Source organism: Lathamus discolor, chromosome 3 (assembly GCF_037157495.1).
Source record: "Lathamus discolor isolate bLatDis1 chromosome 3, bLatDis1.hap1, whole genome shotgun sequence".
Lineage (NCBI taxonomy): Eukaryota > Metazoa > Chordata > Aves > Psittaciformes > Psittacidae > Lathamus > Lathamus discolor.
This window is the reverse complement of record NC_088886.1, coordinates 27,545,742-27,572,992: the sequence shown is the minus strand read 5'-3', so window position 1 is coordinate 27,572,992 and position 27,251 is coordinate 27,545,742. Positions and strand designations below refer to the sequence as shown.

Here is a 27,251-nt window from a genome sequence, read left to right as displayed (position 1 = left end):
CCATGCCTTTGGGGAAATGACTCTTCTACCTTGCCAAGAAACATGTTTGACAGGTTTATAAGCCAAGGTGGAGTTGGAGTTCTCTAAGCCCTTCTGCCCTCCTTGAAAGATGTCAGGTGGGAAGCTCAGCAAATCAAGTATCTTGAGTAGCATCTTCAGGGTTGGGCAAACTGGTTCAGGTGGAAGAAATTGCAGCTCACACTGAACCTTTGCCCATTTGTTTATGGGCTGAACATAAATTTTGTGTTCTTGCACACCTCACAGACATAAACCTGGAAGATGCCTGTCCTCAGAGCTGAACCTTCATTGATACTGTGAAAAGTATGGATGTTATCTTAAAATCTTTTTCTGCACATCTGCACTTCTATCCTCCCTTGAGGTTAATTATTTGAACATCAGCCGGTATTTACTCCATGCGTGCTAATGGGCTTCAGGCCTCTGTTAGGATTTACTCCCCACAGGACCACAAACCAATGTGTCCTTTTGGCTTTGCCAAGAGTGTATTAGAAAGTAGGGGCTGTGGGGAAGCATGTGGTTAGCCTAAGCAACCATTTGTCATTGTTGGAGAGTCCGTGTGTTTTTTTATGAGGAAAGGAATTTAATAGTCTTCCTCTGAGTTGACTCAGATAAAATAGAGCAAGGGATTGAGTGTAGAGGTGGTGGTGGTGGGTTCTTTTTGTTCATAAGGCAATCTTGGCAATTATACCTCCATAAACAAGGAGCTCTACCATTTTCAGTTGTATTAGCCATACCCATTGCTTGAAAGGGTTACCAGCTACTCATACAGCCTTTGTCCCAACTGCTATAGGAGAAAGAGAAATTATGCTGATCTTGTAAAAAGACATTTTGCCTTTTAAGGAAAAACCTTCTGAGAGGTCCTTCCAAAGAAATAACTTGTTAAAGCACAAATACCTTCCAAGTCATGTGGTGTGGGAAGCTATAGGATGGCCCCCTGGTATATAACATCTGTGCCCAAGGAAAGGACCCTCTGGAGAAGCAGCTGAAGTGTGACTTCTAGAATATATGTGAAAGGACGGGCTACAGGGGACAGAGAAGTGATAAAAGGTATAGAAGAGAGAAACTTCAGGCAGGATAATCTGAGGCATTTGCTGGCCCAGGATGTTATGGTGCTTATTATCCTTGGGTTAAAATGATGAGTGCTAAAGAGCAGGGATATGTAGTATGGCCCTGAACGATGTGATGGGCTCTAGACTGAGGAGAACTGTGTCAATTTTGCCAGTAAGCCACAATGAGTAGGACATCATAAAGAATTGTTTTAAATCTAATGAGGGATTTGGGTACAAAGTGGCTCAATATCCAGATTGTTCCACACCTATTGGGTTACTTGGCAACTGCAGCTGAATCTGTAAACTTCTGCTCCTTCTGCCTAAGAGGATAGAGGCACTACTTTCCAGTTGCTCAAGCATGTAACATAGACAGGTTTTCTGAGCAGAAAAAACCCTTGAGATAGCAAAAATAATGCTCCTCTGGTCTTAAATTCAGCTCAGAAGATGCTTCCAGGGCTCCACATGTAGCTGCTGCCCTGCTGCAAACGTTCATAAAGCAGAAAGCCTTCTGTTTATATTTTTGCTTGCAATTGGCAGGGGTTGGCAGGTTATCTGAATACTCTATCTATGTCTGTATTTGCCTACTTCTAGATCTGTTGACAGTATAAGAGTGTAAATATTTTTTTCCTTGTAAGGAAATATAAGCAACTGCCTAACTGTTGACTCAACTACGAGGACTGCTAATTTCAATAGCTAGTTAACAAATCAGCCTACACTCCAAATATAAGTGCAGTGCCTGCTGCTTCTGAAAGGGTTTTGGGAAGCTAACAGCGATCAGCTGTTTGATCCAAGGCTAAGCCAGAGTGCAGCACAATGGTGCTTCCTTTGGGCAGGTGAACCACCTGCACAACAGAGAAGCTGGGCTGGGGGGAGTCATTCCGTGGGATGCACTATTTCAGGATGTCTCTTCCTGTGGTGGCTTCCTGAAAGTTGCTTTGCATTTAAACTGTGGCAGGTAACTGCTGGATTTTCTTTCCTTCTATTAACGTGATTTTGGAAAATTTATCCAGCTAACTTGGATGTCTTTACACAGAGAGAATGGTAGGGTAGACTGTAGCGAAGGTTTGTGAAAGTATTTGCAGGGGGCTTGCCAGCCTAAATCCCACTTAGCTGAGTCATAACAGCTTTTTTTGTCACGTGGCAGCTGTGGAGTGCGTTTAAGAATTAGTTGGGTTTTATTTTGTGCTGACCTATGTCTTGTTCCAAGCATACAAGCATTCACACTGCATGTACACAGTATATGCAGGACCTGTACCTAGTCAGTAGTACTTCTACTCTAAATTTTACTTTTAATCAGCTTTGAGATACCAGGAAATGGCTCAGTAGAAATCTATCTACTCCATTTCCCTTTGCCTTGAAATGCTCTTGGTAGTTTAAGCTGCCTGTGTGTATCTGACTCTGCTTTCTATTTGTTCTGCAATTATTCTGTGAAACTGTGTATGCTTTTAGGCATCTTTTTTTTTTTTTTCCAGTTCTGCTCATCCCTTTCCTTTGCACACATGCATTTGAAGTTCATTTCTTCTAATGGAAATAATGTTCCACAAAGGTCTGTGGTGAGAGAAAGGAAGGAGCTGCATGTGTGCTCTTTTCATTAAGTTAGAAGTGAGTGTTGATTAAGTTCTGTTGGAGTGAGTTTACTTGTATTTCCATGTAACAATAGACCATAAAAGACTTTTATTCTGTATTTTGGGGGGTTTGGGTGGGTTTTCTTTTTTTTAATAGTTTCACCATGTGCATGGATAAAATGAGCTCAGAATTTAAATAAAAGATGTAGTGTGGGGAAATGTCTGTTTAGTAGCTTGTGCCCATGTCCATGTTGCTCTGTTGGTATTCTGCCTGACATGCAGTGTCTCTAGTTTAATGAGTGTTTTTGTCAGCTTCCATGGAAAATACCCCAAACTTATCAAACCTATTCTTATTGTCTGGCAATACTGTGAGGCATCCATTATGCCTACAGAGCTTCTGTTTCAGCATTCAGTTACCCATCTGAATGCACAATAATAAGTGAAAAGCAGCTGGCAGTATTACAGGACCAAACACATGGTTGAGTTACTGGTACCCACACCAGATCAAAAACCCTACCTACCTTGTTGTTTCACAGCATCTTTTACAAATAAAATCTTACCATCTAGATGAACAAAACAGGGTGGGAGAAAGGAAATCTCATCCCTGTCTTTTTCTGGTGGGAAAACAATTGCCCAGGTGGTTTCAGCACTGCATCCAAAGTTGTGTGAGGAGTCTGTAGCCAGCTCTGAACGGCAATGCAGTAAGTCTGAGAGCATTCCCCCTCTCCCTTCTCCAGGGCTGAGAACAGACATGGTGTTGATGTGATAGGGAGAGCTGCGTGAACTCCACAGTTCTTGAAGGGCAGAGCTTTTCAGGGCTCTCTGGAACTGGCCAAAGACAAGAATCAGCACCTCCTGCTAACTCATCCCAGGACTATTTGGAGCACTGAAGATCTTGATAGTTTGGACCATAGCCTCTCTCTTCAGTAGTATTAAAGTTCCTCTCTAAGCTGGCTGGGGAGAATGTGTGCTCTTCTTGACAAGATTAAGAATCTCCCTGCTTATCTTGCTCAAAATCATCTATTTCACATTCATCATCTGAATTCAATTAAAACTAACCTGCAGCTGTAATCGTTAAGGGCTTTTTTTAACTGAAATCCCTTCATCCTAGAGTATGTGGGATTTCCCCTGCAGTTTCAAGAGCAGGTGGTCAGTGGGAAATTCCTACAAGCCCCTCAGCATAAGGTTGTTCTTGGGGGCTAGTCAGATGTGACTTTGCATTCATCTCTGTGAAACAGAAGATTGATTACTTCCCCCTTCTATCAATACCTAACACAAGCTGTATTAAAAGGAGGACCATGGGATGCATATCTGTTCTTGAGTTTATGCAGTGACTGGGTATGCTGTTTGTAATAACCAGCCAGAGCACTGTCCTGTGATTGTTTTCCGGTAAGTTTGTGCAGCATGCAGTGCAGTGCAGGGACAAGATATGCCACAGAACCATTTTGGTTGATTCTGAACATACAGAATACTAGTTTCCTGAAACACTTGTGTGACTAGCACAAAACAATTAGAAGTGAATGGGTTTGGAGAGTGTTTCAGCATTCCTTCGTCATCCTTCTCTTATTGTTAAAGGAAAGCTTCCTGTTAAGAACTGGGTGAGGTGCTGCCTTGCAGAAATCTTCACAAGCAGCGTGAGAGATTCTTGCTTTTGTTTCTGCTGTGTGGGAACTTTGCGGAGTATGCAGCCCAGACTGAACTTCTGCGAAATCCACACCTCAATCACAGAGACAGAATTTATTCTAGCAGAGGAGAGGACATTGGTTTGGCTTGAGTTGTTTTAGCTTTTCTATTCTCTGTCTCTCTTTCCAGGCACTCTGGTAAAATTTCCTATGCACTTTTTTCTTTTTAATTAGACTGACTTTTTGTGGAAAGTTGAAGCTTCAGCGGTTTAATTCTCCTCTCTGACTAATAGCAGAGAAAAATGTTAAAACTTGTTACTCTCTTTTTACCTAACTTGGCACGTGAGGAGCAATAGTTTACCCAGAGAAAATTTGGCAAAGAAACTATCTTGATTTCACACAAAGTCTTGGAGTGTTGTAGTGAAAATGGGTTTTGATTAGACAAAGTCAAAAGCCCTTGAAGTCCTCATGTGTACAATATAAGAAGTGGAGTCCTTCTCTTGCAATTTGTCATCACTGCATAAATGTGAGCTCTTGGTACCTCTTTCACTGGCATTGAAAAAGCTTTGGAGTTAAAAGCTGCTATTAGGGAAAAGGTTACTGCTGTGTGCTGGCTTACTTGGCAACATAATCTTTGACTGATGGACCAAGATAGAAGCACACTCACAGGTGCATCTCCCACCCCACTCAAATAGGTGGATCAATGCTCCCCCAGCCCACTCTGAATTTGGGATCTGCTTACTGCACACTCTTTCTGTTTGCAGTTTGAGAAACTGTATTTCTACTTCAGCTGGGTGATTCTGTCTCCTCCTTCCCCTGCCTCCTCTTGTTTTAATGGAGCCCTAAGAAATTATACTAACTTAAAAAGATATTTGGCATCCAAAATAGCATGCCCATACTGGAGCTCCTCCAAGTTTACATCTCCAAAGCAACTAATCCTACAACCCACTGATGACTTTTTTCAGTGACAGGGTGGATGTCCCTGAGGCCCTGGGTTACATCCTTGTGGCCACTCCCTGGAGCATGGTGCAATGTTCAGCTGCTATTCAGAAGTGTCTCTCTCCAAAAGCCCGGCTGTGTTACGTAGTTTCATTGCAGTGATATGCAGATGGATGCAATCAGAGCTGCAGAGCAGCTGGGAAACACCTTGTGCCACTTGGGTTTTGGAGGGTTTCGCCTGCATGCGCACATCTGCTTTGCGAGTCACCAGGCCAGCTCTTTCCTTGCAGCATGGGGTCTGGGGTGTGAGCTCAGAGCTACTTCCTTCTGCAGCAAAAGCAGCAGTGCTATTTTACTCTCATGCAAGTGGGAAAGGAAAGCTTGTAAGATGAGTGTATTCCCAGGATCTCTTCCTTCTCTGCTCGACAGATCATGAAATTTTTCAGTTTTAACAACAGGAGAGTGAGTCCTGTGATTGGCAGACAAAGAAATCAGATTTCCTAGGCTTTGTCTGGTGGTTAATGCAGGGCTGGGATTTTTTTGTTTGTTTTGCCAGAACTTTCTTCCCCTACTGCATTATATTGAGTCTGCAGTGCAATAATAAGCATTATAAATCCGCAGCAGAGAGATCCCCTGATGAAAGAATGGATTCCGTGCTGTCTAATAAACTAGTCTCCCCTGCTGGTACTTCTTCTACATCCTAGTTTTATAAATGTTCTCATTAAGATTCTCTGAAATCTGCTAAGACCCAGACTGTTTCTTGTTCTAGGAGAACAGGGCACTTATGTTTCCTATCTACCTGGCCACCAGGCAGCATAAAATGTCTAGGAAGGTATTGAGTATTTTGCTAAACATCTGTCAGCAGCAGTGGGAACTGGCCAATTCCAAAAGCAAGGAGACTATGGATGCTGTAGAGGGAGAGGAGGAAAGCACACTGTCATTTTCTTTTAAAAGCTTTCTTGCAAAGATACTACCACCTCCTGCTGCAACTTCTGTAAGGAGAGCACTCAGATGCTGTTGCAGTGAACCAGACCCCCAACAAAAGGCATTTTAACAGAGCTCTGGAGGTTCCCTACATGAGCTTATAAGGATAAAGTGGAAACACATGCTTCTTTCTTGCGCTTGAAGAAATGGTGCAGATATTACAGCTCTCTCGCTCTTTAGTGGCTTACAATCCCTGTCCTGTTCCTCTTGTTCACACATTCTTAGCACCAGTTCACACATTCTTAGCACCACTGCATGTATGTCATATACAGAATGATTTCTATTTGTTGATTCCCAGAAGGTCTTATCAAGGAAGAAGAGCTTCAGTGTATGGATGCAATTGGCCTACAGACCTTACCTGAGCCAAGAAGTATCTCCCTGCTACAGCTATTCTTTGCTACTTTCCCTCTCTAATACCTCTTAAGGGGTGTGTATACATCTCCTAGTGCTGCCTGAATCCCAAGCTACAGGGCTCTACGGAACCATTCAAAGAAGTCTAGTAATGTCCCTTTACTCTGTGCTGATGACATGGCAATTTCAAATGACTTGAGCATTTCACATTTTTGTGTAATCTCCTTAATGTGGGGATGCTTTTGGAGCTCTCAGATTGCAGGGAGTTAAAGGTAATTTTAACTTGTTGGAACACTGCAAGTTTCCACAGTTGAGAGTGTGGAGTTTTGGGGGTGGGGGTGGTGTGTGTGGAGCTTCAGTGTTGCCTGGGAAATGAGTGTGTGGGGTAGGCAGCAGGTCCATTTGTCTTTCTTCTAGAGTGGGTATTTACTGAATAAATAAGGACATTGGTCGGCACCTAAGAGCTGCCTTGAAGAAATAAAGATGAAAGTGTTCCAGGGAGGTGGGCACGTGCTTATTTGCAAAAGTGACATTTTAACCAGGACTGAATAGTGATGCTGCCTATGAAAGCTGATGTAGTCATTTGCTGGACAGTAGATTTTATTTTACAAGGTTACTATTCAGTCACATTTTATTGGCAGTGCATTGACAGAAAGATTATTATGCACACTCCGTGAAATGCTTATCTGTTGTTTGACACTGCTGGTCTATACAGGGTATAGAGGCAGGGAGACTATGTCTGTCAAGGTTCAAAATAATCTATGGATGAGCAAAGACAGAAAAAGAAAGAAAAGAGAAAAACATAAAGCCGTTTCCATAAACGAAACAGCTAAGCAGATCAGGACTCCAGCCTCAAAAAAGTGAGGAAAAGAGGAAGTATTTTAGGAGTCAGCCAACTAGTGAGTAGCATGGAGAAGGTTATTTAGATCCTTAATGCTCACTTGCAGGAGCTTGAGTATAGAAGTAGACAGTGTCTAAAACTTGGACTTTCCCCTTGCTTGAGTTGCTCTTCTTGGCTTGCTGGGAGCAAGTTATACAGTGTAACTGCTCAGAGGAAGCTACCAGTACAAAAAGCTTCTTCCAGTTTAAATTTAGGTAACTAATGAAAGGTATATGACTGGGATACTAAATGCAACATTAACATCTCTTGGGGTCTCCCAGAGATGGATAAAAATTACCACCTGGCAAAGTACTGCAGGCAGGACCTGGTGAATCTGATGTGCCATAACACCTTCCCTTTACCCAAGGGTGTGCTTGGTCCCTCTCCCTTGAGTTTCTGTTCAGGATCAGATGAAAGACAGAAAACATGGTAGGTGGATTGTTCTGTTTCAGCTACAGGATAATGAGGCTTGAAAGGCACCAGCTCACAAGAAATATTGCTGTGACTGAGATTCCACTATCCTTGAGTGGAAACTGTATACAACTGAGCAGAACCTCCATGTCCTTCATCCTCTAGCTGAAGCCCAGAGCCTAGGAGATTTTGTTTGTCCCTGAGAAACCTTGAAGAAGACAAATGCTGAGCCAGGTTGAGTGTCTTCCAGCAGTCAGAGAAAGGGAGTTTTTGCAGGGGTACATGGAAGCTAGGGCTGAACACAGCAGTGACAAAAAGCAGGTCATGCTGAAACACAATGCTGAATACATGTAGTCTTGCTGCAGAGAAGTTAGTTCTCCTTGAGGCATTAGTTCTTGCAACAGAAGATCTGAAGTCCAGGAGGTTTCCTGTGTGCTGGCTGCTCCCAGGGCCTGGGGGCATTCTGGTCATACCCTATGCTCTGTGGCAGAGCCAGGGCTGCAGGACATTGCCAGCATCCCTGACTGCTAACACCCGGGAGAGATGCAGGGAAAAGGAGCCAGTTACCTTCAATAGCCAGAGTGCAGCTGATTGTTAAAGGCAGCCTAATTTAATTAGAGCTGAATTGGATCATTATTTAATGAGAACTGAGACTAATTAATTTTTGGAGTCACAGTATGAAAGAGGCTTTGTTCCATTTGAATAGGTAATTAAGTGAGGCGTACACAGACACCCTGTACTCTACTGCATTTGCAAAGGGTTTGTTCTCTCTTATCTCCGCCTTATTTCTATAAGCACTTTGGAATTAGGAATTAATTGGTTTGTTACTAATGATGTTGAGTATAATTGTATTGCTTTAGAACAGCAGACTTTGTCAAAGTAGCAGGGCTTTGTCTACCAGAGGACACTTGCCAGCCCAGAATCACTCTGTTTTGTACCTACGACCATACCACAGAAGCCAAGATGCCCAGGGATGATAAGTTCCCTTTGAACTTTTCTGAGCTAAAGCTTCTTGTGCTCAGGAACAGAGTGGCCAAGTAGGAGCCACTGCAGAGTGGCAGGTGATGGCATTTCAGTATACCAGCTCCAGTAAGTTTTCCAGAGTAGACAAGTTAGCTTCCATGTGGCTTGTCCTCATTTTGCTCTGCCAAAGCAGTATGGTTTCATGGCAATGTTTAGCTGCCTGTATCTGGGAGGAGGACATTCTGTCTGCTCTTATTGTGCTTGTAGTAGCCCTGTGTGCACCACTGTGCTGCACTGGATAGGAACAGCTTGGCTGTTTTGTTCCTCACTCCCAGAAAAGCCTCAGCAGTGCCAACATTTGCAAACCCAAGTCAGCATCTCATTAGTTGAAGTGGCATTAATTTGCAAACCATGGATTAATATTTAGAGTTCCAATGTTTCTGCAGTAGTCTTGTGTGACTTGTTCCTCATTGGCACCAGCAATTAACCCACAATGTTTAATACCTAGTAGGAAATTTCCATTAGAAAGCAAACTTGGTGTCTGAGCCCAGCATTTCTTAAGATGTTCCTGATGAATCCTTTTCATTTGTGAAGTTCAATACAGAGAGCTTAATGGTTCTTGGCATATGAGTTAGCACACAGCTGAAAGGATATTTCTCCATGATCTTTCTTGGGACATTCCTTGTTTTGCATATTTTGTGGGTTCTCTTTGCTCCCTCACTGCACATTTATGTACATGGTGTATACCTGTGGGTGCTTCCATAATAAGTCTGTAAGGAAACCATGTGACTTTTACAAGACGGTTTACCCATGTACATGTGCTTTCTGTGGTGAAACCTGTTGCAAAAGCTCATTCTTTGAAGGTCATGAGTTGATACAAGATCATGGTTGTATGACCAGTTTAAGTCATTGCTATGGAGTATGTACTAAAAATTCCAACACACCAGCACTTGCCCTGCCTCATTGGTATTATTAATATGAAAGAATGAAAATTGTAACTTCTTATGTGACCCAACCTTATTGGGAAGAAAAGGAATAGTTTATGCTGACAATAGGTAGAAGCTAGGGCAATGTTGGTGTGTCCCCATCAGGATACTTCCCTGCAACATCACTAGGTTGATTTTTTTCTTTTTTTCTTTCTCCTTATTCATATCTTTGGTGATCCATTCTCACATTCCAATGTCTTTCTAGGATGATAGCAAAAACTTTTCAGAGGACTATTGCAGAACGGTGCGCGTTTCAGACCTGTTGCACAAATAGGTACTGTTGATCCATTTCTGCCAGCCCCACTTTCTACACCTACATAGTCAACTTTGGAGGAGACCTGTGCTGAAACATGTGTTCAGAGAGTTCCTACAGCCTTAATTCTGGGACTGTAGCTTATCCCCTCTGCTGGGTCTGTCTGTTCTGGGTGCAATCTCTGCTATAGTCATGCCTTCCTATCTTTTGTTGCTTTAGGGTTCCTGTTCTCTGACAGAGTCATTAATCTTTTCCTACTCTTGTACATCTATTTCTACACCTCTCAGTGTCCAAATCCTTTTGATTTTCTTCAGAAACTCCTAGCAAGAGGCATTCTGGTGTTCTTACCTCTAGGGCTCTCTCTAACCACAGTTGCCTATGTTAGCTGGCTGCCAAAATGGCAAGGCAGTCCTGGCAAGATTTGTTCTCTGTTTCATTGTGGCTGGAGTTCCGGAAAGCCATGCTGCTGGCCACACCAGTTGTGTGTCTGCTGGGGGGAAACCTTGGTCCATATGTCTCTTGCTGGGCAAGGGATCTTTTCAAAAAGGGGCTGTTGCTCCCTTTGATCCATTCCATGTGGCAACAGAAGCAGCAGCTGCAGGACTCTTTGCCCTTTCTCTTAACCTTCCCAGCTCCCTGGCCCAGTCCTGCCCCTCTTCTTGCTCATGCTCCTGCACCACTGGAAATTCTTAGCTGCCTCTGGCACGTAGAGGTGTTTTGTTCTCATCTTCATGTGGCAGCGGGGAGAAGGTGAGGTGAGGGTGCTGAGGGATGGAGCAAGAGAGTCTGTGAGCAGGTGCACTATGGTTAGGACAGATGACTCTCTCTAATTACTCATCTCAGAGCAGGTCTTCACTTATTCCTCTCTCTCCTTTTCTGGAAAGTTACTGTAACTTGCATATGTGTGATGTTTCTGCCCCTGCAGGCAGGATGACTTGTTTATTACTACCCAATCACCTGCAAATCACTTGCTTTAGGTCAGCTGCATCACCTAAGCACAGCCTGAATCTGCTGGATCCTTTCTCAAGTTTGGTTAGCACAGTTCTTGTCCACTGTAAAATGCAAGAGGTTCTCCTGGAGTTTACAGATGGTCCGAGTTGAGATGGTGCTGGATGCATCATGAGGTATGAGGCACACCCTAAGAACAGACCCTGACAGGATTAGATCTTTCTGGATGGAGAGAATGGCAATGGCACTGCAGTGCTTGCAGACAGATGTGAGCCCCTCTCAGGTCTGAACAAAAGCCAGTGCTGGTCTAAGCTGTATGGCCATGGCTATGTTGGTGCTAGGTATATAGGCCTGGGTTTTCAGCCAGGCTTGAGTAACTGCACGGCTTTTGGTCCTGAGCTGAATCTTATCTGATTAGGGCAGAGCTTGCTATGTGTCTGCTCAAAAGAAGGGTAGAGAGTCTCAGCATACTTACCCACAGGCATGCCACATGTGTCTACAGAAACATAGTCAAGCCCATCCTGATTCCTCACCATTAATCTTCATCTTCATCTAGCAGCACATGTCTTGAGGTCAACAGTGTTGAGACCAGCCAAAATCAATAAAATTCTACATTGTTAGTGTATCCTCAGTGCATTGCAGCTGTCCTTGCTATGCAGGGAGCATAACTTCATCTCCCAGCGTGACATGTTGAATTTATTGCTTGGTGATGTTCAGTGAATATATAGTGGTGGGTGGGGAAAATCCTGGCTTTTGATTCAGAATTTGTACTGCTGCTGTCAGTAAAAACACACATCTGATGTGCTGACTCAAAGCAAACAGCTCCAGCAGTCTTTAATTGTGCTGCTTTCCTCCTTTCTCTGAGCTTACAGTATTGATCTGGTTGATTCTGGGTGAATACAGAAACAGACTGGGTGGCAAAAAGGGAAATCAGAAACAGAAATCATTGAATAAAATTGATCATTGGTGGAAAGAAAAGTAAGCAGGTTTTTATCCTTTTATATAAAGGGGGTAATCATTCAAATGAAGAGACTGTTTTCCTTTTAACTTAGCTCTTGAAGAATGCCACAGTGAATTATTTAATCACCTTAAGCAAATCCCCTAATCTATCTTCCTTGCAGGCATTTGCTCGTAGTATCTATGTCAGCCTCTTAGCACAGGGAAAGTTGCCCACAATGCTAACTCCTGTGCTAAAAGGGATTTCTGATACCTGCTCCTCAGGCTTTTTTTTTCCTGTTGAGCACTCTCCAGGGCATAAAAAGTAGGAAAATACCAAAAGGGGAAAGATATAGCTGTAGCCTGTTAATTAAACTGAATAAATAATATCCCAGTGGCAAAAGCCTTACTTAAGTCAGTGAGAATTCTGTTGTGACTTGAATAAGGACAGTTTCAGCCCAGATCTGGGTTCTGTGTATCCTGTTAATGTTGCTTTTGTATCATTTTAACTTATGCTTATATTTGGGATTTGAACTTCAGGCTGCACTCTTATCCATGAGCTGCCCTTGTGGAAGTTGTCTCTGATCACTTCTCAGGTGGTTAATGAATGCAACATCAAAGTCTAAACCAAACAGGCAACTGCAGCAGAAAGGAAAGCCACCAGTTTCCAGGGCCCTTGAAGAGATAAGTGAGACTGCAGCTTGCCTGAGGACAAAGAAAACTCTGTATATAGCTCTGGAAAGCTTTAGGAAGTCTTTGGAAAATTTGAGACTTTGGTCTGCTTCTTCCTTGAGGTGAAAACAAACGATACTAGTCAGCTGTTGCTTTCTGTATGAGCTGAAGTTGAACTAGAATGACAAAACAGGACTTTCTGGCTTTAATTCTGGGACTAACTTCAAGGAAATAATGGAGAGTCACTTCTTTTCATGCATGGTGTCTCCTGCAGTTATTCTCAGTGTGCATGTTATCACCTTGTTTGATACATAATCACCCAGAGGCTAAAACATGCAAGCACATGGTTATGAGTACCCACAGAAACACTGTGATCCCTTGCCCTGATGCCAGAGATAAATGCTTTGACTCTGGACTCTATATTCTCAGAACCAAACCACTCAGCAAACCTGCCTCGTGATTCCACTCAACCCTGTCATAATGATTTTAGAAGAAAACCACAAGAAACGCGGTGGTTTTGGGTCCTTGTCAAAGCACAGCTAGGAGAGTGTTGGTTGATTACCTTTTAAAATTAATTTTAACATTACATTTTAACATTCAGAGTGAAAGTCTGGGCAAATACCTAAATGGACTGAAATGTAAAAAGGGTCTTACATATGATTGTGGTAAGAAGCTGCTTTATTTCATCTGCAAACTTGCTGTAGATGAAGGAGATAGTTTAAAATATAACTATGTGAAATCCCACCATGGAGATAGTATGTATTTCTGGGTTAGCCTACCCTTTCTTAGCTTTCTCTTTTGTCTACAAAGCTCTGTTTTTCCTGGTATGCAAACAAATATAAACGTTCAAACTTCAGCTCTGTGAATTCAACATTTTTTTCTCCTGTCCATTTTCTTCATGCTTTCCCCAGAGACACGATCAAAAACTAGCCCATGGCATGTACCTGAAAAGGAGGTACCTTCTTCTCTGCACCTGGGGACGCATGCAGTTGCAGACATCCACTGTGAAGTAAAATCTGTTTGTGATGACTAACTGCTCTAGAGCTCACCGGGCACCTGACTATTCCTGGTCAAGGGATTGCCTAGGTCAGTGGTGGTGTGTGTAATTGCAAAACACTGGGCAGTTGTCCAGGTGGTGTGTGTAGGCACAAGCACACCCTATAGCTATAAGCGTGCTTGAAGCTTTGAACTGGGCAGTGCTGTGGATGGGGGAGGGAGGTGGTGGTGTCAGCACAGTTAGGCAGCTGTAGCTGTGTCTCATAACCATGGGCAGAGCTGTTGAAAAGGTGACTGAGGAGCTCCAGAGTCTGCAGCAAGCTTCTCCTCTTGGGCTATCCGCCAGCCTATGGACAAGGGCAGCCAGCTCCTGCTCTGCAGGGGGAGCTGGTAACAAAGCTCATGCTAAGCAAGCTGTGCTGCATGGTAGCTCTGGCTGGTTGAAGTGCTATCACATCCTCATTTGATACTTCTCCCTGCCTAGCCATCATGCTGAGATGATTATTGCTGCAGCAGACATGAAGGTGACAGGGGCTTTTGTCTTCAGCTGCTGCTGTTCACAATATGATGTCTAAAGACTCACACCTTTTTGCATGTGATTGAGACATTGGCCCATGAAGGGATACAGCTGAGGCCCTCACAGGGTCTCATCTTAGTAGGATGCATGTCGTGTAGTAAAAATCACAGCAAGAGAAGGCAGATGAACAGCTTGGGGTAAAAGCATCTTTAGCCCTCACAGCCAAAAAAGCTCAGAACTTTATTTGCCAGAGTCCTTTCCAAATGTTGTAACTGCTGATGCTTTACGGTATGAGCCTTCAGCAGGTGATCTGAATTGCTCATCCCTCTCATTGCTAGTACCAGCAACATCTGGGTTGGAGGCCACCAGCAAGGTAGCAGTAGTGTGTCCCTCTATGCCCTAGCACAGGGAAGTTAGGAGTCGTTCCAAGAGGTACAAAAGCTGATGCAGCAAAGGGCTCCTGGGATTAATAGCAGCAGCAGGCTTCTTTCCTGTGCAGAGTATTCTTTCTTCTTCCCCAATGCTTTAAATAAGAGTGCAAAGGGTCCTAACGAAGCTAACCTTGCATGCCATAGACAGCTCTCTCAGAGCTCTTTAACGGTTGGAATTGTGAAATATTTGTTGCATCTATAATTAGGGAGTAGAACAGATGGCTAGAGCTTAGTTATAATTAAAGTCTAATGCACAGTAAAATAACCCAATGCAGCCAGTGATTCAGCGGCAACCAAAGAATTTTAATTCTTTCTTTGCTGGGCTTAAGCTTCAATTGCAGGAATTGGGACTTCAGGGAAAGTCTATTGCATCACTTATTACACAGGGACATGGTTTTATATTAAAGGATTGTGTGGAAATTTTTGATTGCTATGTATTAAGTTATATTGTGTGGTCTTGCTTACCTTAGTAACTTGAAATCATGTGTGAAAAAGGCATGTGAATAGTTTTAACAACACAGAATCTGCGTGTTGCAATCTGTTTTAGAGGAGAAATTCTTAAAGCTTGTCTGCCTAGTAATTGATTCCTAACATTTTATGGTGAGATATTTGGAAAGAGGCATGAATTAGGTGCTCCTAGACAGGAGCACATTTTATTTATAAAACTTTTTTTAGTGGTGTTATCAGTAGTATCACTTAATGCATATTTAACACCACTTTCAAGTATGAAACATTAGAGACCTCATGACATTGGAAGTCATTGAATAAGTTGGAAGCCATTGAATAAGTTGGAAGCCATTGAATAAGCTTTTCATTTCCTAGAAGCCAGAAGCCAGTGCTGGGAGTCAGTATCAGGCAAAGATGCTAACACAGAGAGGTGTTACAGTGATCTTTGCAGATCCAAATGTCTGGGGATTTTGATGGTTTGGTGTGCTTGGGTTTTTTTGTTTGTTTTTGGTTTTTTGTGTGTCTGTGTTTTCAGTTTGGTTTGGGCTTTTTTTCCCTACTCTTAATGTAGAGTCTGCCAAGGGAGGTCTGTAGTACAACCTGCCAAAGGTACAAGACGCCAGCTCCGCTGGAAGAACAGTCAGTTCAGGACCATTCCTGGAGACTGAGAAGACACAAGAGAAAATGCTATTATGAGCATTTTCCCCTTCCCTGTCTCTCAGATGACTTACTGAAAAGATTCACAGGTATCTAGATGGGATGTTGGGACATCCATTAGTAGATTAGTGATGCACTTGCCAGGGCTACAGCTGCCTGAGAGGTTTCACAGCTGTCCCCTCCTTCCCTTCTGGCAGGCTGGAAAGAGCTGTGTTAAGTGACAGGCTTTCCTCGAAGCTGAGATCAGTTTTGAGTGGCCCCCGCTCTTCCAGGACCTGTCCCAGGAGGACTTGTGTGGCACTCTTACATAGAGGTTTATTGTTACCAGGTATTATTACCAGCTACCTGATGTTTATTGTGGATTATAGGCAAGCAGTCAGGCAGCCAGCCCAGAGCTGCTCAGTGGCTAATGTGGAACAGCATCCCATGCCTTTTGGTTGTCCCTCTAGTGCTGTCTTCAGCTGCAGTGGATTTGGGTGCAGGAGTTTTGTGTATGGTAGGTGGGCTCCACAGAACTTGCAAAAGCTGCTGATTTTAGTAGAGCTAATGCAGACTGTGGATGATGCCTGGGAATCTTTGAGCTGGAGGTAGGCAGTGTTAAGGTTTCTAAACTAATGCTGTTCGAGGAACTTACATGACTCTCTACTCTTAAGAAGGATGACTTTAAAAAAAGAAGGCATTAATGCTTGCCAACTCTACATGTCTCAAATTTGGGCCTGTGGACTAAAATTCCCTCATTCTGCAGGGCTAGTGCACTCCTGCAAGACAGAGCTGACCTCTGCTTTCACACACACAAGAGACCATGGTCTCTTAAGTGAATTTGGAGCAGCCCCAGAAAAAGAGTGTGGAAAGTCAGGGAGCTTCGGGGACACTGCAAAAGGCAGAATTTGGCTTACTCAACCTTCTGATTGATGGTAACGGAGGGACCTAGCTCAGCTTTGCTGAAACTCATGCTTGCAGGACTGGTAGGTTGTGGGGGGGAAGCAATCCTCCTCACCCTTTTTCCTACTACCAGATTGAGTGGTTCTGACCTGCTGCCTCATGAGATGACAGCAGCAGCACTTGGCAGTGAGGCTTTGCAAAGAAGTGACTGTTGAGCACCTCAGAGCCAGTCCCACGAATACGAGGAAGTTTGAGTGGCTGCCATCGACTGGGCAGCCGTCAATAGCGCTGTGGCAGGGATCACCAGATGGCACTGTTACGTACAATCTCAGAAACTTGCTCTCCTGTACGGCAGATGTGCGCTGCCTCCAAACATCTTACATCGCGGAGGTTTTAAAGAGGTTGGTTCTTGGAAATCAGCTACTGGTTGTCAGTCTGCCTGCTGTGTGCTGCACATTGTACCAGCACTGCTGCTTGGGTCAGGTTTGATCCCTCAGTACGACGCACTGGGTTACTCAAAGTGCAGGGTCGCCTGTGTGTTAGGTACCTTGTGTAGCTGCAGTTACCCAGATGGCATGTTGCTTCTGGCAGGTCTGCTTCCTAGCGAACAGCAATGCTGGCATCTGCTATCCCATGGAAATGTGGAAATTGCCTTTGTTTGAAAAGCTGAATGCTGAGTTAAGAGCTTGGGACAGAGGGTTAATCTTTTGCCTGCTTCAAGGGTGCAATGTATGACGTGCTTAGGCTGAGTCACACCAGAAAATTGTTTCACTCTGGAAAAAGTGAGGTGCAAAGTTTTGATCATATCACATATGAAGTCTTGGTTTATTTCAAGGATGCATATATGGGCTATTAACATCAAAGTACATGGATGGGGCTAATGCAAGAAACTCTCCTTAAGTCATTATCTTCTCCATAAAAACATGTAACACTGGCTTTTCAGCTTTTCCTGAGCTTTACTTTGAGAAGGCAAAATAAGAAGTTTTTATTAACTTTCACATGTTACTTAAGGGACACCAAACCCTTACTTTATGCCCCTGTACTTTGCTCTCACTGATTAAGTGGATTTTGTGCTCCATCCTGAGGGAGACAGACTGCACTAAACATGTCCTGTCCTTACTGTTTTTCAAGCTGTGAGCTTGGGGAAGGACCCCCATGCCCCTAAATGCAGGCATTCTCAGGCTGTATCTCCAACACAGTCAGGAAGGCAATTATTACTGGTGTGCATGCACCCACGTTCATGGTGACCTGGGTACTGCTGGCTGGGGAGGAGTGGAAGTGCAGGCTTCAGTAGAGGATGTGCAGGTTTGAAACCAGTACTTCCATCGCTAGTGGTTAATGCTTTGGGGATTTTTGTTTTAATTGCCACTGCTTCTTGAACTGGCTTTAATCCCATTAGTGCCGGTATGCCTGCAGGACCTGTGCTCACACCTCAGATTGGAAGACAGACATAGCCTTAGCTGGGAACTGCCAGCCAAGCAGTGAGGTTTTGTTATATCCTGTTTGGAAATAAATTCTTTTGAGACCGATGCTTTTGCATGGAGGATTTATTTTCTGAAGTTGCCAAAAGGACAGAAGTTTCTGCTTCTGTGGAGTGTGCAGGAGATGGAAAACAGCAGGGGATGATAGCAGCAACAAGACCTTGATATGATTCAGCTCAGCTCTGACTCACAAGGAAAAGTTAGAGGGAGTGAAAGATGAGTGATGCAACCATATTCAGTCTGCTGCAATTGTGTCCTCCATTGAGGCTGACAGTAAATGTCATCCTTCCTGGTGACTTTCTGGGTGAATCTTTCCAGGCAGACAGCTTGCTGAAAGCTTTCACTTTGCTTCACATAAAGTAAACCTCTTCTTTCATTTACTTCTGGTCTGGTGTTGCTGGCTGTCACCAGCGCTTCAGAAGCTGATATCCTCAATGCCTGTATATCAACCCCTGAAGCTTCTGACGTGAAAGCCTGGGAGATCAGAGCAGAGTGTGAGAGCTCCCTGGGAAGGGTGTGTGGTGAGATGAGTGTGAGACTGTGCTAGAAAACTGATGGGAAACTGCAGGGAGCTCCTGGTCCTTCCCTCTGTTGCCACCCACCCCACTGCACAGCAGAACTAAGACAGACTTTCACCCGTGAGGATGTGGTCACCAATGTTTCTGCTCCCAACCTGGGCTTGACCCCGTGGGGTGTGATGATGCCGTGTGTATTTGTGGCGTGGTCCTCACCAGAATGCCAGACATGTTGTGTGGCAGCTGTACGGGGAGGCCAAGCCTTCCACCTACACAGCTCCTGCCACCCCTTTGATATGCAATCCCGACCCCACAGTGGGGTGTTGCCACCTGTCACGGGGTGCTCCAGCCTCCAGCCCAGCTTTAGCCCAGGCTGTGGCCCCGCTGTGTCTTGGGAATGCCTGGAGACGGTAGTGCAGCTGCACTGATGTCTGAGAGTGAAATTCCCTCTCTCTGCAGGTCCGTGCTCCCTCACTGCTGCCTCGGGTGGCAGGAGTTTCCCGTGGGAGTTGCTCCGTGTCCTGCCAGCACTCAAATACAGGGCAGGCTCTCTTGGGGCCAGAGCACTGCTGGGGAACTGACTGCGGGAGGGGAGCCTCCTTTTGGCCTTGTTTCTGGTTTATCACTATAGTCACTGTTCTCTGTGTTTTACTTTCTTCACATGTGCATGAATACCATAAGGCTTGGGTTTTTCTTTCCTGTGGTATGACAGGGAGATCAAGCAAAGTTTGCAGTGTTGGTGTCCTGGTGTTTGTCTCAGCCCTGCTTCCTTTTGCTCCCTCTTCACCAAGAGAAAAGCCCTGGTGTCCAGCTAAGAGAAATCCCTCCAGTGTTCACATCTGCTCTTCACCTGTGATATTACCCTTACAGTTAGTTTTGTTTGACCAGCTCTTCAAGGGTGAGATGAGGACTGCAGCTTCCAAAATGCGTGTTCAGTTTCAAGCCTGCCTCCATGCCATCTCCTGGCTATGTGAAAACAAGGGGCAAAACTTCCCACGGCCCCTATTTGTGGGAAAAAACATCAAAACCCAAAACCAAACTAACCAACCAAACAAAAAAATGACCCAATGTGGCTCTCATTGGTGGAAATGTCTCCAGAAGAGGGGACATCCATAGCTGTACTGAGGTTTTACCATCAGACCGTGATGTTGGAAACTGAATCTCTGAGGATCTTGTGGGGCGTCAGTGATATATAAGGGTCGGTGCATTAAAAATTAAGTCAGCCTCAGGTAGGCTCTTTGGCTCAGAGTGATCCCAAGGAAACATGCAGAGCTGGCACTTGTGAGAGGCCTAGAGTGCCGTCACAATTAGGCTTCTGAGATGGGTGTTCTGGGCTTGCTCCTAGCACCAGTCTCTGCCCTGGGACCTGGGAAATGGAAAGCCAGGAGCAAAAAAAGGAAGCCACTGACTATCCTGTGGGAGCTGGAAGTCTCCATAAACATGTGGGAGAGCTGGAGAAGAGTAAAAAGTGCTTTGCTGGAAGCTGCAGGGTTGGAACTAAAAGGGAAGCAGTGGGAAGCCCACGTTGTAGCTGTTCTGGCTAAGTTGGAAATATGAATACTTTCAGGGTTGCTCAAGCAGAGGACTATGGCATGTCCTGACAGACAAAGACTACAAAGTAGGTGATGGTGAGGAGGCAGACATGGAAAACTTCAGCTTTTCCACTCTAGGGTAGCCAGTCTTACACTCCCTGTCATCTGAGTCCCTGCTGAGACAAGATCCTGGAGATAAATGCTCAAGGTTTGTGCTTCTTGAAACTATTTACTATACTTACAAAGGAAAACATCAAAATATACAGTCCTTCACTGTGACTGGATGATGCTCTATCACTACAAATGTCACAGAGGAGACACCAAAGGCAACCAGAAAGCTCTGAAAGTAGTTCATGTTATCCTGTTGAATGGGGCTGGAACATCCCTTTTGTTTCTTTCTAGCTCTGTGTAACAGTTGATGGCCAAGATGAGGATAGCGCAGGACTCCAGGTGCATGGTTTCACATGTGGACAGCAGATTGAATCTGGTGTGTATTTTAAAGTCCACAGTTGTTAGCACTGATGTGTTCAGATTTAGCTGGAAGAGGAGGATGTGGGGAGCGGTACATTAAGGCATCTTTGTCAGCTTCTTTTTAGATGTGCCTAGGATTGTGATGGACTGTTCATTCACTGAGTTGTCACTTGTTCTGGGCCAATGCTTAGCCGCTGTTGACCAAGCATGCCCTGAGATGCAGACATTGCAGCTTCATCTGCACAATGTTGTTCTAGAGCTGCAACTCTTCGTGTCCCACCAGCAGCTCTGAGCTCTCTATGCTCGGCAGTGCCAGCATGGAGGGGCTGGGGTATAAGTACATTTGTTACTGACTTATGCTTGCACTACTGACAAAAGGTGCTGGAGGAATAGGGAAGATTGTGTAGAACTGTGGTATTTATATTTATCAATTTATTTCAGTTTGCTATTTTCCCTGTCTATTGTTTCCCAGTATGGGAGGCAGATGAAAGCTTGCATGTGCCCAAAGACAGAAAGCTGGCACTTCTGAGCAGTGGGATCAGAGATTGGCTTGTTTGGAAGCAAAATGTGAATTGTTATGGAAGCTTTTTCCACCACTGCAGCATTCAAGTAGATCTTCCAAAGCCTGTGAGGGTCATACTCCTGTTGCCTCTTTCCCTTCACTGAAGTTACTGAGAAGTTTTCTCTCTTCTATTTTCTTCTGTTCACAAAACTCCTAAAATCTTCATATATTTGAGATCTTCAAACATCTGTAATATTTTGTTGCAACTGGAAAATGTTCTCAATGGAACACTGACATTGTGTCTTTCTGTTCCCTTGGTTAGCCAAGCTGAAGACATTTTATTGCTGGTGGGAGGAAATTATTTCCCTCTCTTCATTTTTTTCTAACAAAAAAAAAAATCCCCAAATATCCCACAGACTTCTTGCTCTTAAAAGAAAATCATTTTAACTTTAAAAAACCCAACCAAAACGACCACAGCCACTCCCCTGGAAACCCCAAGCTGTGAATGAAATGTTTCATCCCCTGCCGCAAAGGGTGGGGCTGATTCCAGGCAAGTCATGAAGCCAGCAGTTGCAAAGGTGTCTCAGAGCAAAGCTGACATCTCCCTTTACCTGTCTTCCCCACCTCCAAGCTGTTCAGAGGTCCCCAGGCCCATAGATTAGGACTGGAGCCACATAAATGCCAGGAAACTGTCTTTCCCTTTCACCCTTGTTCAGGAATGGGCTGGCACACAGACGTGCTGGCACTGGGTTTGGGTGGTGGTGGGGAGACCATTATAAATCCCCAGCAGCCTCCTCCCGAGGATATAAATGTTTGCCTCTGCTAAAACATAAGCTCGTGGTCTTTTCAATGGAAGTTGTAGAGAGGGTGCAAGGAAGAGTAATGGGAGAGTAGTCCACAGCTGTTTCTTTGGCTGTTTTTCTCTCCCAGACGTGCAAGCAGCAGTGGCAGAGCAATGCCCTGCATTCTTGCCCACCTACACACATGCTTCCTCTGCATAGCCCCGTGCCGTCTGCTTACCACAAGCACTAGAGGCTCGGCTGTAAATCCGCTAGCCAGACAGATCCCTGACACCCAGGCTTCCGCCCTGCTTCTGCAGGACACGTGCCTGCTGCCATTTAGCATCACCCTTGCTACCAATAAGGAAACTCTTCTAGGAAAGGTAGTGGACACTGAGGATGTCACAAAATCCTTTTCCTCTTGAGTTGGCCACCTTTGAGGTCTGCTACTGGAAGACCCCTTGCTTGTGCTCCCAGGCTGCCATGATAAAGTTTTCTAGTCCTCATGAAACCACTCAGACCATCTCTGAAATCGTCAGCTCTTGAGTGTCTCAGGCTCCATCTTCCAGTAGATTTTCTTTAAGGCAGTGCAAATGAGGTTGGCCAAATACCGCTGAGCCTTGAGAGCCTCCCAGCTATGTATGGGGTACTGGCAATTCACACACGCACACACCCTGTGGCTTGTGTTTCCACTGCATCCTGTGCTATGCAAAGGAGCGCCTTGCAGCTGAGAGGAGCTTGACACGGTCTAACTGCAATGGTAGATATCTCTGCCTAAATTTATGGTGAATCAACCCACAGCTGAATGTGGCTGTGAACATGGGGAAGGAAGGAAGCTGGGGTTGGGGAGAGAAATCAGGAGGTTTGCTAGCTTTTGCAGGTGGTTTTAGTGCACTGTCACCAGTGGGTTTTCATGGCTCTGTTTTACAGCTGGGAAAAGCAAAACATAGGCCTTCTAAGCTGCTTCAGAACATGTCCAGATTTCTGTGGGAGGCTGAAAATGTCCAGCTCTCTGGGAAAAGCAGCCAGGTGCTGTGTGCACTGTCAAAATGAGCCAAACCGTGAGAGATTTGCATTTGCCCAGCCCCAGGCATGAGGGTTCTTAAGGATCTTGGACAGTTGGTAGTCCTTTTTGAAGCTTTATGGAAATGTCCTTGCTAGACGCCCCTTCTCATCAGTGTCTTGTGAGTGAGAGCCCTGCTCCAAGCAACTATTTCTCATTACAATTATGTGGTGCTTCTTTTTAAAATTAATTGGGTTTAGTTGGGGTTTTTTTCAGAAGTTCTTCTTTTGGTGTGAATTGTGAGATGGAGACTAACTACCTCTTCTTGACTGCAGGGTTGCTAGAGGTGTTCAGCACACACTGTGCAGAGCTGAGGTAGTGAAAACCAGAGGTCAGGCTCACGCTTGGAGGTAAAGACCAGCCAGAGTGCCAGAGCCAACACAATGGAAGCAGGAGAGTGGGTCTGAGCCTCTGGATAGGAGTTGTCCAGCTTTCCCCTGCTTCCAATGTGTTGGCTGTGGCACTCTGGCAATGCTGGGAAAGACCCTTCCCCAGCTCCCATGGAGAAGTAGGTAAAGCAGGATTTCACAAGAAGAGCCATTTTCACACAGCATTTCTTTTGCATGAGGTTCATGCCTATAAGGCTGAAATCCATCAGAAGAGATGAGCTCTCCCAGGTTTTTGGGAGAACACAGAATGAATGGCCATTCTACAGGCTTGAAGAGGTGATGGCTAGTCCCACCATGAGCATGGTAGAAGAAATATAACAAGCTTCTGGTCTGCATCTAGAAGGAAACATGAGGTCTCAGCAGTGTACCCACAGCTCAGCCTAGTGCCTGCATATATTTCCACAGCCAAGCAGATTATACTCACACTCACAGGCGCATATTGAAACTGAGTCCGGGAGCAAGAGAGCATGAACCCAAGGTCTTGCTCAAATGGTTTGTCCAGGGAGAGAACATGCCTGCTGGGTCTTTGCTTAAGGGTGGATATCCAAAGCCTAGACCAGAGCCAGGCTCAGTGTAGACTACAAGTTTACGATGGCCCTTGGCCCTCCTTGCCAATTCCCTGGACATATTTGCCACCTCAGGAGAGATGGCTGCACAAGGTTAAGCACAGTCCTGATCTCAGCAACAGAAGGGGATGCAGCTGCTCTGTGGCTGTGCTCCCTGGGCTGTACTGTCTGTACACAAGCCCTGGTGTGATTCCCCCTCTCTCCTCTGCAGCCCAGCCTGTCTTGGACATTTCCACATTTCTTTTCCAGTGATGCAGGCTACAAGGCATGGTGTTTACTCCAGGGCTCAGCCTAAGAGAAGGATGGTGTTTCGTATTACTGCTCCTCCACAGGCCAGGCAGGGGAAGCAGTGTCCAGCAGTGAGAGAACCCTGAACTTCAGTTAATAAATATGTACTTCGCTCTCAGCCTCTCTTCCGTGGCAAATGCCACTTATTGTAGCAGAAGCTGCTTGGACTTGGCCAGGAATCAGCCCTGCGAGTTTACAGGATTCACAATTCACAGATGTTAGGAGCTATCAGGCTGAGTGTGGGTGGAGAATGTCAAGTCTGAAATAGCTCCCCTGCCACCCTGGCACAGGCAGCAAAGAAAATGTTTCCACATGACATTCTTCGAACCAAAATTTCCTACAAGGAAAACGCAGAGGGGGGGGGAAACAAGAAGCAATTGCTGCCATCTCGGACAGCTCCTGGTTTTTGCTTGGGAGGTTGGCATTTGTGCTGACACCGGCATGAAAGATGCACTGTAGGTGAGCCGTAGGGCGACCCCTTCCCCTCTCTTTGTACATACAAGCATATACATCTGCTTGAAGATGCAATCCCACTGGTGCATAGATACATGGACGCTATTTTTTTCCTTCTGGAATCCATTTTAATTTAGCTCCTGATTCATATTTCATTCATTCTCCAAAACCACAAAACCCAGATAGGTTTACAGCCTGTACTATTTGGATGAACCATGCAGGGGGAAAAATGGGGATAAAACAGACTGCTTTCCTGAATAATTTTCTGTGTTACTTAAAAAAGGGGTAGGAGGGCAGGAGCTGAAGCCTTTCTTCCTAGTTTTTATCCTTTATTTTCAGGATAATTCGATCTTTTTTTCATCTTTGGTAGTTTGTTTTTGTGGGCTTCACTTCACTCTTGCTTCTTTAGGTTTAGGGGCCTGAAAAATATATAATTTCTATTTCCTTCTTACTTTCATATTTTTCTCAAGATATTTGAAGATACTGAGATATTGTTGCTTTTCATATGAAAAATGTATATGTTATTTACAGAACACTGAAACAACGACAGATTTCTATATTGTCTCAATTCTTTTTGAAAATAAAGTAAAAAGATACAGAGGATATCATTAACAATCACAACTATGAGTTTTCTGGGGGGGGGGGGAGGAGGACAGGAAGGGGAGGCAGAGGAGCAAAAGTTCAGAGTTAATTTTAATTGAGGAATTTCCCCATATTTTGTCATTCAGCTTTTGAAACTGTGACCACAACAGACTGTTTGAACTATGGTGTGAGAGAAACCGAGAATTTCCCCAGGCAACTCTGCGCAGGTACTAGCCACAGAGCTGACAAGGAAAGCTTTCAAAGCACAGTGAAATGCAGCACGGGAGCTGCACCCAGAAGAGGAAACTCCAGCCATCTGGAGACGAGGATGACCAGCGGCCACAGCAGTTTGTAAAATTGCAAGAGCTGCCAAAATTAAACTGTGAAGTCAGGCAGGAAGGCAACCAATGACCGGTGAGATCAGAAGTTCAGAGATGCCCCAGATGAGCTCCCAACAACAAGTGTGGCCGGCGTGCACCAAAGTTTATTAAGGATGTTGAGAGGAGGGGAAAGTATCTGTGCAGAAGATGCCCAGCTGGTGAGGAGGGACTGGTGGTGATGCTCGGGTCACTTGATGAATCCCATTGGCCAAGCCCCTGGGAGATCCCACCCATTCGCAAGTGTAAAATAAATCTCTAAAGTTGTATCTCATGTACCACTTGACCTTATTGCTTTTAGCCTGCTGGCTTTATATCTATTTATTTATTTTATTTTGGTTTGTACCCAAAGAGGGGCTCGAAGGAAATGAATTTTGAACCACCACCTTTCACCACCTTGCAGTACTACCCTGATCCCTGCATCCAGCGGTGAGTCTCTGAGCGTGACGTAACTCTCTCCTATCACAGGTTTGATCTGAGTGTCTTGTGTAATTGTTAACTTTTCTGCTATCGTCCGGTGGCAGCTGGGCTGCACGCAGAAAAAATGTGCTGCTCTCTTCATGCTCAGTGGAGCTTATTATTATTTTTGGCTTTCTAACAGGTTACTGTTTAATTATAGGCATCCGTTTCAGATATCTCCCTTTTCCTCTTTGGCATTAGAGAAAAAAACTACCCAAGCTAAATAACACGAAAGCTGATAGTATCTTTTCCCTGTGTTTTGGAGCAGAGAGTTACTCTGCTTTGGGTAGTCAGGAATTGCTTTAGCTTTTTGTAGTGTGTTTATTTGTTCCTTTAAATGAAAAAGCTCCTGGAAAGAATATGAGCTTAACTATTAAACCCTGAGATTTTGGAATTTAAAGAATAAATAAATCATTTAAAAGATTTGGAGAAGAAAACAACTGCCTTCTGAGAGTCTTTTCCAAGAGTATTTTCTCATTCTGTCTAACAGCCAACCTCAGAGCCTGACAACCACTCTTATTTTAGCTTTGTTGTTATGCTGAGTTTTATAACTTTCCAGCAGATAAAAGAGCATGTCTGCAGGAGGTATCACAGTATCACATTGTCAGTTTGTTTGTTTCTCCCAATAGAAGATACTATATTTAAGCATGTAAATGACATGTAGATGGTATTTTTCCAGTCATAAAGTTCAGAGAGGTGAAATCCTCTGAACACAGTCACTTGTCAAGCCCCTTTAAGGCTAGTTTCTGTCTGTATTTTGAAAAAGCCCTGCCTGGTGTCTCACTAAGGCATTTGATTCCCAGAAGGGTTAACTATTAACTCTGCATCTTCTGCAGTGTACTGGGAAAGGCTGCTTGTGTTGTATAGCTGTCTATTGAAGAAAGGGCCACAGCATTACAGGCAGCTTTGTAATCTCTTTTTCCCCCCCATGATACCATGATGTGTTGCAATGTTTTTTGGGGTGTTTGTTCCCCCTCAGTCTGCTGGATGCTTGGTGACACCACTGTGTGAAGGTCCTGGGGAGGAGTGTGGAGACCTGACAGTGAGGTGGGGCCATATTTGGGGCCAGCAAAGGGGAACGAGAGGAGGAGAGCTGGGAAATAGAACACGGTCCTTGGCTGTGCTGCTGTGGCAGAGGAATATGGCATGAAGCCGGGGGTATTGGGTTCCCCGGCAAGACCTTCCACAACACAAGCCCCAGGGCTGGCCAGGCACATGCAGCCATGCTTTGATCTCCTGCAAATCCACCCAGCCTCGCTGATCCTATGGGGATGTGTGTGTGTCTGG

The 27,251-nt window shown here is 44.7% G+C and overlaps 1 protein-coding gene across 3 annotated transcripts in view; it reads left to right on the top strand.

The window, feature by feature from the left end:
- Nucleotides 1-1,864: 1,864 nt before the first annotated feature.
- TP63 (tumor protein p63) overlaps nt 1,865-27,251 on the top strand; it is a 130,469-nt gene continuing 105,082 nt past the window's right edge. For all 3 annotated transcript variants that reach the window (XM_065674276.1, XM_065674274.1, XM_065674282.1), the window contains exons 1-2: nt 1,865-2,022; nt 25,275-25,934. In XM_065674276.1, the coding sequence (XP_065530348.1) occupies nt 25,873-25,934 (62 nt within the window). In that variant the 5' untranslated portion in view covers nt 1,865-2,022; nt 25,275-25,872. The remainder of the gene's footprint in view (nt 2,023-25,274; nt 25,935-27,251) is intronic.